The following is a 15,310-nucleotide window of genomic DNA, read 5'->3' as shown; positions in this document are numbered from 1 at the left end:
CCCCCCCCGGGCCGTGGAAAACTGGTCTAGCTTAAAGCCGGTCCCTGGTGCAAAAAAGGTTGGGGACCTCTGATATAATGTATTATAATAAAATAATATAGTATAATATAGTATAATAATTATATATATATATATATATATGTATATGTATATGTATATGTATATGTATGTATATAAAATTATATATATTTAAAATGAGAGAGAGAGGTAGGTACGTATGTTGTATGTATGTTGGTGTGTTCAGGTCTTTTCCCATGCAAGATCGAAAATGTCTTTGCGACATTTCGATGAGATCACACCTGTCATCTTCAGGCTGGTGTTTTGGGCTTCGTGCTGCTGCGAATGAAGTGTGGTTGGAGCTACCATTTTTCTATAAATGGTGGGGGTGGGGGTGGAATGTTGGCTCAACTGCTGCAAGTAGGTTGGATGGTTGTGTTGTAACATTTTGATTGGTTGATGGAATCACATTTTGGTTAGTTGATTGACTTGATGGAGTTGTGGTTGTGATTGTGGTTGCGGTTGTGGTTGCCTGGGGCTAGTAGGCGGGAGGTATCATCACGTTTGTTGCCTAGGTCTAGTAGGCGGGAGGTATCATCACATTTCTTCATGTTGTAGAGGTGTTTCCCTATTTCGATGGCTTCCATAATTATTCTTTTGTATAAGTGTTCAGTTTTGGAGATTAATTTAATTCTTTCAAAATCAATTTCATGTCCTGTTGTTTTAATGTGCTGAAAAAGGGAGGAAGATTTTTTCTTATTTTCTGACTGCCTGTTTATGTCCAATGTATGTGGCTGCGCAGATTTTGCATGGTATTTCATAGACTCTGGTTTTTAAGATGGATCTTGTCCTTGGGGTTTCTTAAGATGTTGGCTATTTTGGGGTTAGTGACGAAGGCTGATATTGTGTTTGTGGAGAAATTTGCTGATTGCCATTGATATAAGGGAGGAGGGCGATGCCATTATCCTGTTCTGTGTCTTGATTTTTTTTGTGGGGTGTCTCTTTTTGGATTAAGTTGATTAATTGTTTTTCTTTCGAAACAGTTAGAAATTAATATGTTTTTGAGATTGTGTAATTCAGATTTCAGGTGGTCTTTGCTGACTGGGCATTTGTTTCTGGAGCCTCAGGGATTTGGCTACAGAGATGATCTGTGCAGGATGGTGGTAGAAATGTGTATTTAAGTAGCGGTTGGTGAGTGTTTTCTTCCGATAGGTGGTGTGTCTTAGGGAGCCGTTGGGTTTTTTTAGATTAGGTCATCCAGAAAGGGAAGTTGGTTGTTGGCTTCTATTTCCATCGTAAATTGTATTTTGGGGTGTAGGCTATTGAGATGTGTGAGGAAATTGTCCAGTTTTCCTTTTCCATGTGGCCAAATTATGAAAGTGTCATCTATGTATCTAAGCCAGAATTTGCGTTTTAGTTTAGATTTACCTAAGGTGTTGGTTTCAAAATGCACCATGTAAAGGTTTGCAAAGGTGATCCCATAGGAACTCCTTTTATCTGTTTACCTATTGGGACATTCTTTGTCAAGTGGACCAGGTGTCCACTTGATTGAATTTTTGCAGCCTTATTTGAAAATAAACCATCACAAAAACAACATCTATGATAGAAAGAAATGTGCTCTTTCTAATGAAATAAAAATGAAGATAATTGAAGGTGAGAAAACGGATTTTTTTCATCACCTTCAATCATCTTCCTTAGAAACAGCAAAAAAAATTCTATCGCTCTCTTCTCACCTTCAATCATCTTCATTTTTATTTCAATAGAAAGAGCAAGTTTTTTCTATCATATATGCTGGTTTTGTGATGGTTTCTTTTCAAATAAGGCTTCAATTTCATGTGGTCCACTTGACAAAGAATAACCCTATACCCGTGAAAATCTATGAATACATACATACCATACACATACATACATACATACATACATACATACATACATACATACATACAAACAAACAATGTTTTATAAGATTATGGTTTGCTCCGTTCCCTATCTTGGCAGTCATCATAAAGATGCTAAAATTATTTCAGTAAGGAAAGCAATATTTTCATGTTGTGGGTAGCCAAATGACAGGGGTCAATCCTGCCAGCTATTTAAGAGTTTCAGATCTGATGAAATAAATTAAAAACCATAAATTTTGTTGAAATATACATACATATTTTCATCGATCATTATTTTGTTGATGCTAATGAATAACCAAAGAATTTGCAATTCTGGTTTAAATCAGAAAAGACTGCTCAAATTTTTGTGAACAGCATTTGCTTATAGTTCAAATTCAAGTTCTTGGCATTATGTTATGTAGCATTTCTTCAGAAAATTTGAAAAGCCAACAGCACAAACTCTTAGCTCCTGGGTTTTGGGGATTTTTTTTTTATCTTCACAGCTGGTGGTAGTAAGGTAATCTATATGTAAATTGGCTCATTTAGTCAGTCTGTTGTGTCTCGGATACCAGGAGAATTTAATTATGCTTTATTGGCACAAGTTTTGCTTGAGTAACCTGAGAGTAATGGTGCATAATGTGGAATTAATCTAGGGTGAAAGAATTGGTACCCTGGGAGCAAACTGGCACAATAGTGTCCTCTTATCCCATTTCCATTGCTTAGTACTTCTCTTCGGAGACCATGCAGTTCGTTTTCCTAATTCTTTCAGCTTTTGCTCTCTCTCAAATTGGGTTGCTGTATTCTTTAACAACAGCGTGGGTAGCAACATTGCTTGTTTACTAATAGCATTTGTGGCTTTCCCTGAATTAAAATGGAAAAGTTCATTCATCTGAATTTGGGATTTGTTGTCGTCTGTTAGAATATGGTGGTCAGCCTGGTAGTACTTCTCATACAAGAAGATTTTATTAAAATGCCTTTTTTTAATTCATTTATTTAAGAAACATGAAAAGGCATTTACCTGGCGGGACCCAGGGGAAGAGCCTTCTCTGTGGCGGCTCCGACCCTCTGGAACCAACTCCCCCCAGAGATTAGAACTGCCCCCACCCTCCTTGCCTTTCGTAAACTCCTTAAAACCCACCTCTGTCGTCAGGCTTGGGGGAACTAAGGCATCCCCCATTGCCTATGTAGTTTTGTGCATGATATGACTGTGTGTATGTATTTTATATATTGGGTTTTTTTTTCTTTTTAGACTTTTTTATGTTAAATTGTTCTTTTAGATTTTAATTATTAGATTTGTTACCATGTATTGTTTTTATCACTGTTGTGAGCCGCCCCGAGTCTGCAGAGAGGGGTGGCATACAAATCTAAATAATAATAATAATAATAATAATAATAATAATAATAATAATAATGATAATAATAGCAACAACAACTTTTTAAAAGTAGTTCCAACCACTTTCTGGTCTTTCTGGAAAAAGATCTGACATTTGACATGTTTAGTGATCACAACATTTTCAAGCATTGTGTGGAAGCATAATAGTGGTGTTTCGATTATACAACTTGCTGTAACGCCCATCTCTTGAGGGAAAACCATCATGGATATTTTCATTAAATACAGAATATCTATTTTGGGCTGTCTCTTGGCTCCTTCAAAAATTGCTTTGGTAAGACCACCGCTGGACTATTGTATCCAGTTTGATTACTACAATATAAAAAAGATGTTGAGACTCTATAAATAGAGTGCAGAGAAGAGCAACAAAGATGATTAGGGTACAGGATGTCTAATTTAGTGGAAAGACTAGAAGTGACATATTTATCGCTTTGTTTGTTTGATTGATTGATTGATTGATTGATTCTTTATTTATTTATTTGTTTGTTTGTGAGGTTTATATTGCCACCTATTTAAACATGATACTCAATGTGGCTTACAAAACTATAAAAAATATCATATAAAACCACTAAGAAAATCATATATAATTTAAAAAAAAAAAAACAACCCCAACAACCCTAAAATGTCCAGTGTTTATTCCCTCTCTCAGAGTTTTCAGAAACGTGGTAAGTTTAGCTATAACCAAGAAGCTATTACTTTAATAGCTTTAATACTTAAAGATGGTATTTGCCCAGCATTCTAGTTGCCCAAGATTTTATCCAGTGTATCATGCCACACTAACTTATGGCAAATTATGATTAATTTACAGGGAGTCCATTTTGAATTTCTGAAATAGCTCTCCCTTCCTATCAAACTCACAAATTAAAAATATTTTAATTAAAGGTAAAATGTACAAAATGAATGTATTGGAGTATTCAAGGCTCTGGAACCTTGTTCCACGTTGAATTGTGATATGTGAGAATCAAATATTACTCATAAGTTTATTTAACAAAATAATGTCAGCCCTTGCCTCTCATTATATTTTTTTCAACAATTTTTTTTTGAGAAAAAAATTATTCTTGAAGAAATGGGTTTGAGTGATTACATTATTATTATTATTATTATTATTATTATTATTACTATTACTATTACTATTATCATCATTATTATTATTTAATAAAATATGAAAAATAAATATAGGAAAATGCGTAATCATCTGCTTGCGTATTTCTGTGTATATTTCTGCTAGTTCATTTCATGATAAATTTATTCTACTCCACAAAAGCTTGTGTCCCATAAATATGTTGGCCTATAAAATACAATAACACTATTTTTATTGTGATATAGAGATAGAAACAGAAAAATAGAAAAGTATCTGATGCCATCTGCTGGATTCACCATGTCATTGCAAAAATATTAGCTATTTTTGTCGTATTATTATACAGATTATTAGTCAATAGATTGGACCAGTGTTTGTGCCCCAGTGTCAGATGAAAATTTACAGACTGTTTTGCATTGTTGATACTTTCAATAATCACAAAGATTAGACATGTAAATTAGTCCTGGGAGTTTGATTGATGAAACCTAGTATCCTACTCATAGTATTGAATAAATGTGTTGTCCGCAGATTCTAAGGTGATGAAAAAGTTAAATGAGAAAAAAAATCAACAGAAAAGGAAGGAAAAATGTTTACTTTTGGAAAATGCATATAGTAAATTTGTCTTCCTGATGACAATTAAGAACTATTCACATATTATATTTAACTTCTGAATTTTGATGTGCTTAAAATTACTTTTAGCTAACTAATATTACAAGCTGTTTCAAGTCAAATTTCCTTTGAATAGAGCATAAATATTTAAAATCTGTGGTGTTCTGAAATATGGCTGCGTGATTTATTTACAGATGCACATTGAATTATTTTCCTGTTAATTTGACATTTCATTATTTAAATCACATTTATTCTAACTTCTTTCATCACTTAAATATAGCCCTTACTTGCAAATTTGCAGTCTAAAATGAGAAAAAAGAAAAGATGGAAAGTGAAGAGTTTTTTAAAACGCCAAGTTTTACTAGATTTTTAAATAGGTTAGGTTTAGGTTTATTGGATTTATATGCTGCCCCTCTCCGCAAACTCGGGGCGGCTCACAACAATAATACCAATTGCAGTCATGTACATCTCAGTTGTGTATCATTAATCTTTTGGAAGGACTGATGAAAAATGCTAGTTTTTTTCTCTGTGGTTCCTCAGTGGTTAGTGGTTTGAAGTAGCCAAGATGTAGTGATAGACAAGAAACCTTGTTGGGAAGTTGGCTTATCTGCTTGGGTTGTTTCAGCAGATTTTTAATGATTAAAAAATACTGTTACTGTTATTATTTATAGCATCCTCAAATACAGAAGGAGTCACAGTACATCAAATATTTATGCTGTGATGACAAGGAGGCGCTACATCATTGGGTAACTGGTATCAGAATTGCAAAGGTAAGAAAAAAAGAATACTTTTCAATAGTAAAAGGATAAAGTAAATGAAATGATGAAAACCAAAAAGGTAGCATACTCTTTTGAGTAATAAAACTCTAACGAATAAATATGACTATAGAATATGTAGAATAGAATTTGTGTTGGGAAAATAAATCACTTTGTCAAACAAATAATATGCTTTCAACTTATTGGTTTATGGTCCTAGTTTTTTATGCAAGAGATTTCAAATAAACCACTGAAGAAGGATTTCTGTTAAAAATTTATGTAATAAGCAGAGAAATTAATGTTCATTTTTTTATGATGGAAAATCTGTCAGATATTTCTGATACTTATTTTTCAGTATGGAAAGGCCTTGTATGATAACTACATTGCTGCAGTACAAAAGTTTGAGTTAGCTTCACGTCTGGCAAAGCCAGGAAATCCCAAATCCATAATTTCTGTGGGACCATCTCCAAAAGGTATCCAAATTATTTATTTTTTAAAATAAATTATTGTGAGGATTATAAGATCAGGGTTTTTTCCTACCATCTTGCCAATCGTTATCATTGTCTTAACATGTTCAATAACAGCTCATTTTAGGATGTGAATTTTTAGTAACTGAAGACATTACAATCTGCAGCAAGACAATAAAGGCATTTGTAACTACTTGATATAAACCTGATAAATTTATCCAAGTGATCAGAGGTTTGTTTTATTAATGAGCACTGATATGAATAATAGTTCTGCAGTTCCAAAGTTTAGAGGCCAAAATAGTAAAAGAGAAAAACCCCTCTCCGCAGACTCGGATGGCTCACAACAGTGATAAAACAATATACAATAACAAATCTAATATTAAAAGTCTAAAATAACAATTTAACATTAAAAGCCTAAAAAACCCATTATTTAAAAAGCATACACACAAACATACCATACATAAAACTACATAGAAATTGTTGCTTCTCCATCCTAAAATATCCTGATTTGTTTTTTGGTTTCTTTGTAAATTAGTTAGTTCGAATCTCGCTGATTCAAGGTTGATCAGCCTTCCATCTTTCCGATGTTGGTAAAATGAGAACCCAGATTCTTGGGGCAGGGTTTAGAGAGGGCTGTAAAAGTGATATGAAGCGGTATATAAGTACTATTGATTAATGGGGAATGGCCTTTATTTGTCCCCATAACACAGTCTCAATTAGATTGCTAAAATATTCGACTTGTTCAGTCCTAACCAAAATTCAGGCTAGAACTGCCCTGTCTTCTTGATGCCATTCACCCTTTTCTGACTACGCCATTGGTTGAAATCATCCTCCACCTTCTAAACTACCCTTTGCTAATGGATCCCTGCAGCCATGTTTTCTCTGCTGTTTCTGTCCTGAGCCATTTTAAGCTTTTTTGAGCAGTTTATCTACCAGGCTTTATTCCAGTTTAGGACATCCTCAGCTTTGCTTAACTATAATACAGTGGTACCTCTACGAACTTAATTTGTTCCGTGATCAGGTTCTTAAATAGATAAGTTTGTAAGAAGAAGCAATTTTTCCCATAGGAATCAATGTAAAAGCAAATAATGCGTGCAATCGGGGAAACCACAGGGAGGGTGGAGGCCCTGTTTCCTCCCAGGAGATTCCTAGAGAAGCCCCATGGAGCAGTGTTTCCCAACCTTTTTTGAGCCGCGGCACATTATTCATATTTTCAAAATCCTGGGGAACATTGAAAGGCGGGGGGGGGGGCCCTAAAGAAAAGTTTGGACAAAAAAAACTCTCTTCCTCCCTTTCGCTCTATTTCTCCCTCTTTCTCTCTTTTCCTTCCTTCCCTTCTTTCTCTCTCTCCATCCCTCTTTCTTTCTTCCTCTCTTTTTTGCTCTCTTTCTCTCTCCCTCCTTCCCTTCCTCTATGTCTTTCTCTCTCCCTTGCTCTCTCTCTCTCTCTGTGTCTCTCTTGCTATCTCTTTCTTGCTTTTTTCTCTCTTTCTTGCTCTCTCTCTCTCTTTCACTGTCTCTTGCTATATGTCTCTTTCTTTCTCTTCGCCTCTTGCTATCTCTCTTTCTTTCTCTCTCTCTGTCTCTCTTGCTATGTCTCTCTTTCTTTCTCTTTCTCTCTCTCTGCCTCTCTTGCTGTCTCTCTTTTTCTCTTGCTATGTCTCTCTTTCTTTTTCTCTCTCTCTGTCTCTCTTGCTATGTCTCTCTCTCTTTCTCTATCTCTCTTTCTCTGCCTCTCTTGCTGTCTCTCTTTCTCGCTCTGCCTCTCTTGCTGTCTCTCTTTCTCGCTCTGTCTCTCTTTCTCTGCCTCTCTTGCTATGTCTCTCTCTCTCTCTCTGCCTCTCTTATATGTCTTTCTTTCTCTCTCTCTCTCTCTCTCTCTCAGCTGACTGCAAGCAGGAGCCCTGACGGCGGCGGCTGGACGTGCTGCTGGACGTCGTATATGCCAGGCCCGCAGCGCCAGCACGTCCAACCGCCACTGTCAGGGCTCCCGCTTGCAGTCAGCTGAGAGAGAGAGAGCTCCCTCTCGCCACCGCCATCTCCCACGACTGCCTGCGGCCGCTGCAACCACCACCCCCACCCCGCTCCCACCGCCAGTGCCCTCCCGCCGGGCCCCAAAGGACACTTGCCGCCGACGCCAGAGAAGCTCCAGCTGTGCGGGGCGCTGCCGGTGCCTCCGATCTGGGGCTCCCACTCGCAGCTGTCCCTCGGCTCCTGCCTGATGCCGCGGTTTCTGGCGCTCTCCTGCTGGGCCCCAAAGAAGGAAGGCGAGAAAAAGGCGCGAAGAATGAAGCTCTCCTTCTTCCTGCCTTCCTTCTTTGGGGCCCAGCAGGAGAGTGCCGAAAACCGCCGCATCGAGCAGGAGCCGGGGGACAGCTGCGAGCGGGAGCTCCAGGTCGGCACCGGCAGCGCCCCGCCCAGCTGGAGCTTCCCTAGGAGCTTCGCGGCACACCTGGCCATGTCTCGCGGCACACTAGTGTGCCGCGGCACACCGGTTGGGAAACGCTGCCATGGAGGCTTCTCCCGGCCTTTTCTGGCCCTGTTTCCTCCCAGGAGATTCCGAGACAGGCCCCACGGAGGTTTCTCCCCGAGTTTTACAGCCCTGTTTCCTCCCAGGAGATTGCTAGAGAGGCCCCATGGAGGCTTCTCCCCGCCTTTTCCGGCCCTGTTTCCTTCCATGAAATTCCTAGAGAGGCCCCACGGAGGCTTCTCCCTGACTTTTCTGGTTACAGTTTCAGAGGCTCGGGTTTGTAAGTGGAAAATGGTTTTTGAGAAGAGGCAAAAAAATCTTGAACACCTGGTTCTTATCTAGAAAAGTTTGTAAATAGAGGCGTTTGTAGGTAGAGGTACCACTGTAGAGGTACCATATTCCCTTCCAATGACAGGTCAGTGCCCTAGAAGGCTACTTCATGTTGGGGCTACTTCCTCACCTGGTCAGCTTGGTTATTTCTTTTTCTTCCAGTTGATCTAACAGGGACCATAAAGGGCAACTTTCCTGCCACCTTCCTTATCTCTTATATCAGAACACACCTGTTGTACCTTTACATTTCTCAGTGACCATCATTAGGGTTTTTTTCCAGTCCAGAGGAAGCATGCTCTGCATTGTTTCCTATCTTCCTTTTTTTCTGCACTGGTTTCCTTTCTCTTTTTAAAAATTGGACACACAGAACATAACTATTTGAAACTATTTCTTTCTTGTTCTATGGATCTGTTTCTTCATTGCTACAGAGGTTCTATCGACTTCCAGTGGAATGAAGGAAGGTTTTTGAAGAACCTTTGTTCTTTTTGATATACAGTGGGGGAGGAGAGAGATACGTGTTTGTTTGTTTGTTTTTTTGTTGTCAGTTTTCTTTAATTTTGTGTTTCATTAGCTCAGGCCTATTGCCAGAGCATTACAATCCAGAGTAGAATTGTTACATTGGTTTCAGGAACAGCCAAAAGCAGCAGAGTATGACACTGCGTCAAAACTTTCTGCATCATATTTCTTTTAAAGCAACTATATCTTGCTTTCTCATTCATTACACCGGGTTGATATTATTAATATTATTATTATTTATTGGATTTGTATGCCGCCCCTCTCCGCAGACTCGGGGCGGCTAACAACAGTGGTAAAACAACATGAACAATCCAATTAATAAAAACAACTAAAAAACCCTTATTATAAAAAACCAAACATACACACAAACATACCATGCATAACTTGTAACGGCCTAGGGGGAAAGGATAACTTAACTCCCCCATGCCTGGCGACAAAGGTGGGTCTTAAGTAATTTGCGAAAGACAAGGAGGGTGGGGACCGTTCTAATCTCTGGGGAGAATTGGTTTCAGATATTCCACTGAAGAACTGCTTTTTTCAAAGGTTCAGTTTTCAGATATCCTTTATTAAATTGATAAATAACAGATCATTCTCCTAAACTATTAAGCTCTTAAAGATTGTATGCCCGGTAATTAAAAACAGAAGTTCATTTGTTTTCCAGTACATTGTTGTTGAGCCGCTCCGAGTCTCCGGAGAGAGGCGGCATACAAGTCTAATAAATTATTGTTGTTGTTTGTTTGTTTATTTATTTATTTATTTATTTATTGGATTTGTATGCCACCCCTCTCCGTAGACTCGGGGCATTGTTGTTGTTGTTGTTGTTGTTGTTGTTATTGTTATTATTTCTTCATTTGGTCCAGTTTATCATAAAGGTGACTTTATGTCCATGCTTCTTCTGGAAATTATGAACAATATTCATCTGCCATCTCCAATTTATAAACTATTTTAATGCAATGAAAATAATAGCACATTCTCTTTGCAGCAGGTTTTAGTAGAAGTCTGAACAAGGGTTGATGATCCAGAATAATCAAATTTATCAATTTTATTATATATTTATTAATTGTCCAAACAAAAAATCAAACCTGTACAGCTGTGCTGAGTTTAAATGCTAAGTTTTTTACTCTGTTCCTTCCAAATTGATATTTGATGGCAGTGAAGGGCTACCACAATTGATATTTGATGGCAGTGAAGGGCTACCACAATTGATATTTGATGGCAGTGAAGGGCTACCACAATTTTTACCACCACACTGTGGGCGTGACTTACGCAGGATACCCTGCATTTTCTTTCAATATCTTTCAATATCTTTCAGTCAAATTGTGTGCTCTGGGGTAGAGCTCCATTTTCACTACCCCACTGTGTTTCTCCCCCCCCCCCCCCCGGTCCGGGCAGTAGCCCACCCCTGTTCGATGGTCTAAAAAAGTATTTGAAGTATGTTTGCAGCATAATTCTTTCTGGGTTTGCCTTGCCAATCTCAATTCTTACTGATGATACAGAATAAGATTATCTTTTCTTTAAATGTAATTATTTTTTAGTAGCATAGGCTTTCTTTCTTATATGTAGCATTCTTTCTTATATGTTGTATTATCATCATAGGTAGCTCTCATGCCAATGGGCAAATTCCGCAAAACATAGCTCTTAATACAGCAAACATTGCAGAAACTGGAAAACCTGCTGAGATGCCAAAGGTACAAATTAATGTAAGTATACAGCAACTAAGGGTCTTCCTACCTTTTTGGAAGAAAATGTCTCCCAAAACTAATTGGTGTTTTTTTTTAAGTCTTCTTCCTTGCCAGAAATGGGAAATTAATGCTGGAAACTGTAAAAAAAAAAAAAACATTGTAAATTGTGGTCACATGAATGTTACAAACAGCCAATTACCAAACACTCAGACAATCACATGCCCAAAGGGATGAGTGTGGGTGTTTGAAACTTTGAAAATATGTTGTAAGTGGCTTTTGGAGAGTTCATCTTAACTTCAAACAGTTATTAAGCAACTAGTTATAAGTTAAGAACTACATATACCAGTGATGGCAAATCTATGTCACGGGTGCCACAGGTGGCACACGGAGCCGTATCTGCTGGCACGCAAACCATTGCCTTAGCTTAGCTCCAATGTACATTGTGTGCCGGCGAGCTGATTTTTGGCTCGCACGGAGGCTCTAGGAGGACATTTTTGGCTTCCAGAGAGCTTCCGGGGGAGATGGGGGAGGGCATTTTTACCCTCCCCCGGCTCCAGGGAAGCCTTTGGAGCCTGGGGAAGACAAAACACGAGCCTACGGGGCCCACTAGAAGTTGGAAAAGAGGCCATTTCCAACCTCCAGGGGTGGGGGGAAGTTATTTTCACCTTCCCCAGGCATTGAATTATGGGCGTGGACTTTCCCCCATTCGCAATACCACAAGTGCACGCTCTTTTGGCACTCGAAGGAAAAAAGGTTCACCATCACTGACATATACCTTGCTTAGGTTTTATTTCAGACTGTTTTGTCCCTTCTAGTCCGCAATTACCCTTGGCGGTGGCTAAGGGCACCCATTCCATCTAATATGAAACTGTTCTATATCTATTTTTTAAAAAATCCTTAAGATGCCTATCTTATTTTAATGTCATTTTTAAAAGTTTTTAAGCATTAAATACGGTACTATATTCGTTATAAAGAATGTTAAATTTTGCTTCCAACCTCTTCTAATAAGTGTATTTGTGAATTAAAGTTTTACCATGGAAGTGGTAGCTGAAAAACCTTGTAATTATTAACATTGGATATTTGACACACTGAATGTAAGTGGACATTAGGGATGTTCCTAATGCTTCTCCTTTTCTTTCCTTTTAAAATGTTGGTGTCATAACTAGTTTGATTTTTTTTACAGTTTACACCAAAAATGATTGTATATATACCTCTGCTAACATTTGTGACAATTTCTCCTAAAATGATACATAATTCCATGTTATTTTCAAGAAGTATGCAATTTATATATAATTTTCTCAATGCATGTGTGTGTATTGTATTATAAAATTATAATTGCATTTATCAATTATAATTGCAAAAACCAAACAATTTTTAAAGCAAGTTAGATTTCACTTCAGTACTGATTCATATATAAAAACTCGAACGGTAAGTTAAACATTCACCCTGGTGAATATTTGATAAGAGTTTTGTTTTTATCAGCCATAATCCTAATAAAATGAGGGAGCATCTAAATAGTTGTTTTTCAAACTCAGCAGTTGTAAGATGTGTGGACTTCAATTCCCAGAATTCCCCAGCCAACACATAATGGGTTGTAGGGACATGGGCTTTTATTTACTATTGATGTTCAACTTATTTTTATTATTGTATTGTTTTTTATTGTTGTAAGCCGCCTCGAGTCCTACGGGATTGGACGGCATAGAAGTCCATAAATTAAATTAAATTAAAGTCTCCAACCTTGCGACTTTAAGACTTGTGGACTTCAACTCCCAGAATTCCTCAGTCAGTAGGCTGGGGAGTTCTATTTATTTATTTATTTTTATTACGACCAATACACAATGAAGGTTATAGAGGATACACTCAAGAAAAATATATCAAGGAAAGAATAGAAGAGAAAATATAGGAATAAAATATATCAATAAGAGAATAGAAGAAAAAATATAGGGATCGAAGAGAAGATATAGGAGATATAGAAGAAACAGTAGACAGAGGACGGAAGGCACTCTAGTGCCCTTATGCACGCCCCTTACTGACCTCTTAGGAATCTGGAGAGGTCAACTGTGGTTAGTCTAAGGGTAAAATTTGGGGGATTAGGGGATGACACCACGGGGTCTGGTAAAGAGTTCAACGCTTCGACAAGTCGTATTTTTTACAGTCAAGTTTGGAGCGGTTAATATTAAGTTTGAATCTGTTGTGTGTTCTTGTGTTGCTGTGGTTGAAGCTGAAGTAGAATTTGGAAGTTGAAGTCCATAACATGTTAAAACAAATTCAAATGTCCATTTATTTATTCGACGTCTATGCTGGCCTGAGTCCTTCGGGATTGGGCGGCATAGAAATCGAATAAATAAATAAAAGTTGTTGAATGAGTGTTGTAAATTATTGATTCTTGAATAATAGGCAATGTACCAGTGGGAATCTGTTGACTGAATACTCGTAAAATTATAACAGTATTATTCAGGAAGTTATAACCTGTTGTAATTTCTTAGTCTTACGATAATCATTTTAAAATCATTTTAAAGGTTAAAAAGCCAGATGATATTTTCAATGTTGGTCCAGCACCATCCCTACCTGTACAACACTTGAAACAAATCCGCAAAACTGGCAGTTTGCACCCTCCACCCCCTCCTCAAAGACGGTCTTCTGCTATTACTACTTCATTGGATTTATCTGCCATCGCGGAGAGAGAAAATCCAACTTTCTTACCCAATTATGAAGAATTTCCACCGCCTCCAGAATTCATACCACTTCCTCCCAATTTGGATGATCTGCCACCGCCGCCGCCACCGCCACCACCCTCTCCACCACTACCTGAATACTATGAATCCCCTCCTGATTTCACTCCTCCACCGCCTCCTTTTCTTCCTACTGCTATTGGCTCTGCAGAACTACCTCCGCCACTGCCCTCCTATCCCGCCCCTGGTCTTCCTCCCGCAACCAAGAAGAAACCACCACCTCCTCCTAGAAGACAAGAAGGTGCTTGTCCAGTCGTAAGACCGAAACAAAGTGGATCCATTTCAAGGGGACATGCTTCTGAACAAGGAGATTTCATGTCTGATCTCATGAGAGCATTGCAAAAGAAAAGGAGCGAGTCCTCATGAACTTAGTAGTTTCAAACATTAGGTCATCTAAAGGAGTATATGCTAGAAAAATTTACGGCAGATACAAACCAAGGTTTGGTTGGACTATTGGGTCAATTCCCATGCTCTTTGCTTGAAGGCTGAAAAATACAATCAGGCATAGGTAGAGACCTGGAGAAAAACCGGTCCCAGAAAAATTGTTTGATTTGATCCAATAGGTTTTTGGTTTTTTTTAAAAAAAATCAGGATTAATTAAAAAGCTGATTTGTTTATTAATACAAAGCTTTTTTCCCCCCAGAGTTCCCTCCACACCTTTTGCATGTAAGAATAGCCTGGATATAAGACCATGGCAGTTTGGCTCATCTAAGCATAGGCTTAAAACAAATTCAATTCACAGGCTGTAAATTCCTTCTTTCATTATGGGGGTCAAAATCTTCCCCATATCTGCCCCATCTATTTGGGGGGGGTTTTCTTTTGGTTTCCCATAGTTGGATTTGGGGAAAATGCAACTCACAACTTTATTATGAATATTTTGCAATATATTACAGCTGTTTCCAGAGTTTCTTTCAAAGACAAAGTGGAAATTTATTTTCAGTGATAATATCTGCAGGCAATCTCTGTGGTTATTTATTTGGTTTAATGCAGGGTAATTCTTCTGGAGATAGCTTTAATTTTCCCATTCCCAACTACAAATGTAGTTGTCCTAGGTGATACCTAAAAAAATGTTTATCTCAAAGTAATTTATTTCTTATTACTTATATTTTATTGTGTGTATTTCTTTTTAATTTTCCTTTATTTACTGCAGTCTTCATGAATAAAACCTATTTCTTCAATCCAGTGTCTAAATTAATGAAAAGTGTACACTTTGGAAATTAATGGCTGGATCCATATGCTAAAGACACGGTTTGATTTCTACTATGCTTCTATAATATTTACAATTTTTACAGATATAGTAATTCACATTAATCAGTGCTTTTCAAATAGTCGGGCGGGGCCCCTGGGGGGCATGTAGCATTGGCGGGGGGGGGGGAGAACGCATGATTCTGGGGAATCTCCTTTTTTT

General features: G+C 37.9%; 1 protein-coding gene across 1 annotated transcript in view; it reads left to right on the top strand.

Annotated features, from left to right (window-relative positions):
• APBB1IP (amyloid beta precursor protein binding family B member 1 interacting protein) overlaps window positions 1–15,080 on the top strand; it is a 72,694-nt gene extending 57,614 nt beyond the window's left edge. The window contains exons 11-14 of the mRNA XM_070728232.1: window positions 5,623–5,721; window positions 6,062–6,179; window positions 11,085–11,188; window positions 13,690–15,080. Of these exons, the coding sequence (XP_070584333.1) occupies window positions 5,623–5,721; window positions 6,062–6,179; window positions 11,085–11,188; window positions 13,690–14,268 (900 nt within the window). The 3' untranslated portion in view covers window positions 14,269–15,080. The remainder of the gene's footprint in view (window positions 1–5,622; window positions 5,722–6,061; window positions 6,180–11,084; window positions 11,189–13,689) is intronic.
• Window positions 15,081–15,310: the final 230 nt, after the last annotated feature.

The sequence above is a fragment of the Erythrolamprus reginae genome, chromosome Z, assembly GCF_031021105.1.
Source record: "Erythrolamprus reginae isolate rEryReg1 chromosome Z, rEryReg1.hap1, whole genome shotgun sequence".
Classification (NCBI taxonomy): domain Eukaryota; kingdom Metazoa; phylum Chordata; class Lepidosauria; order Squamata; family Dipsadidae; genus Erythrolamprus; species Erythrolamprus reginae.
Note: the sequence above shows the minus strand (reverse complement) of the source record. Positions and strands in the feature narration are given on the sequence as shown.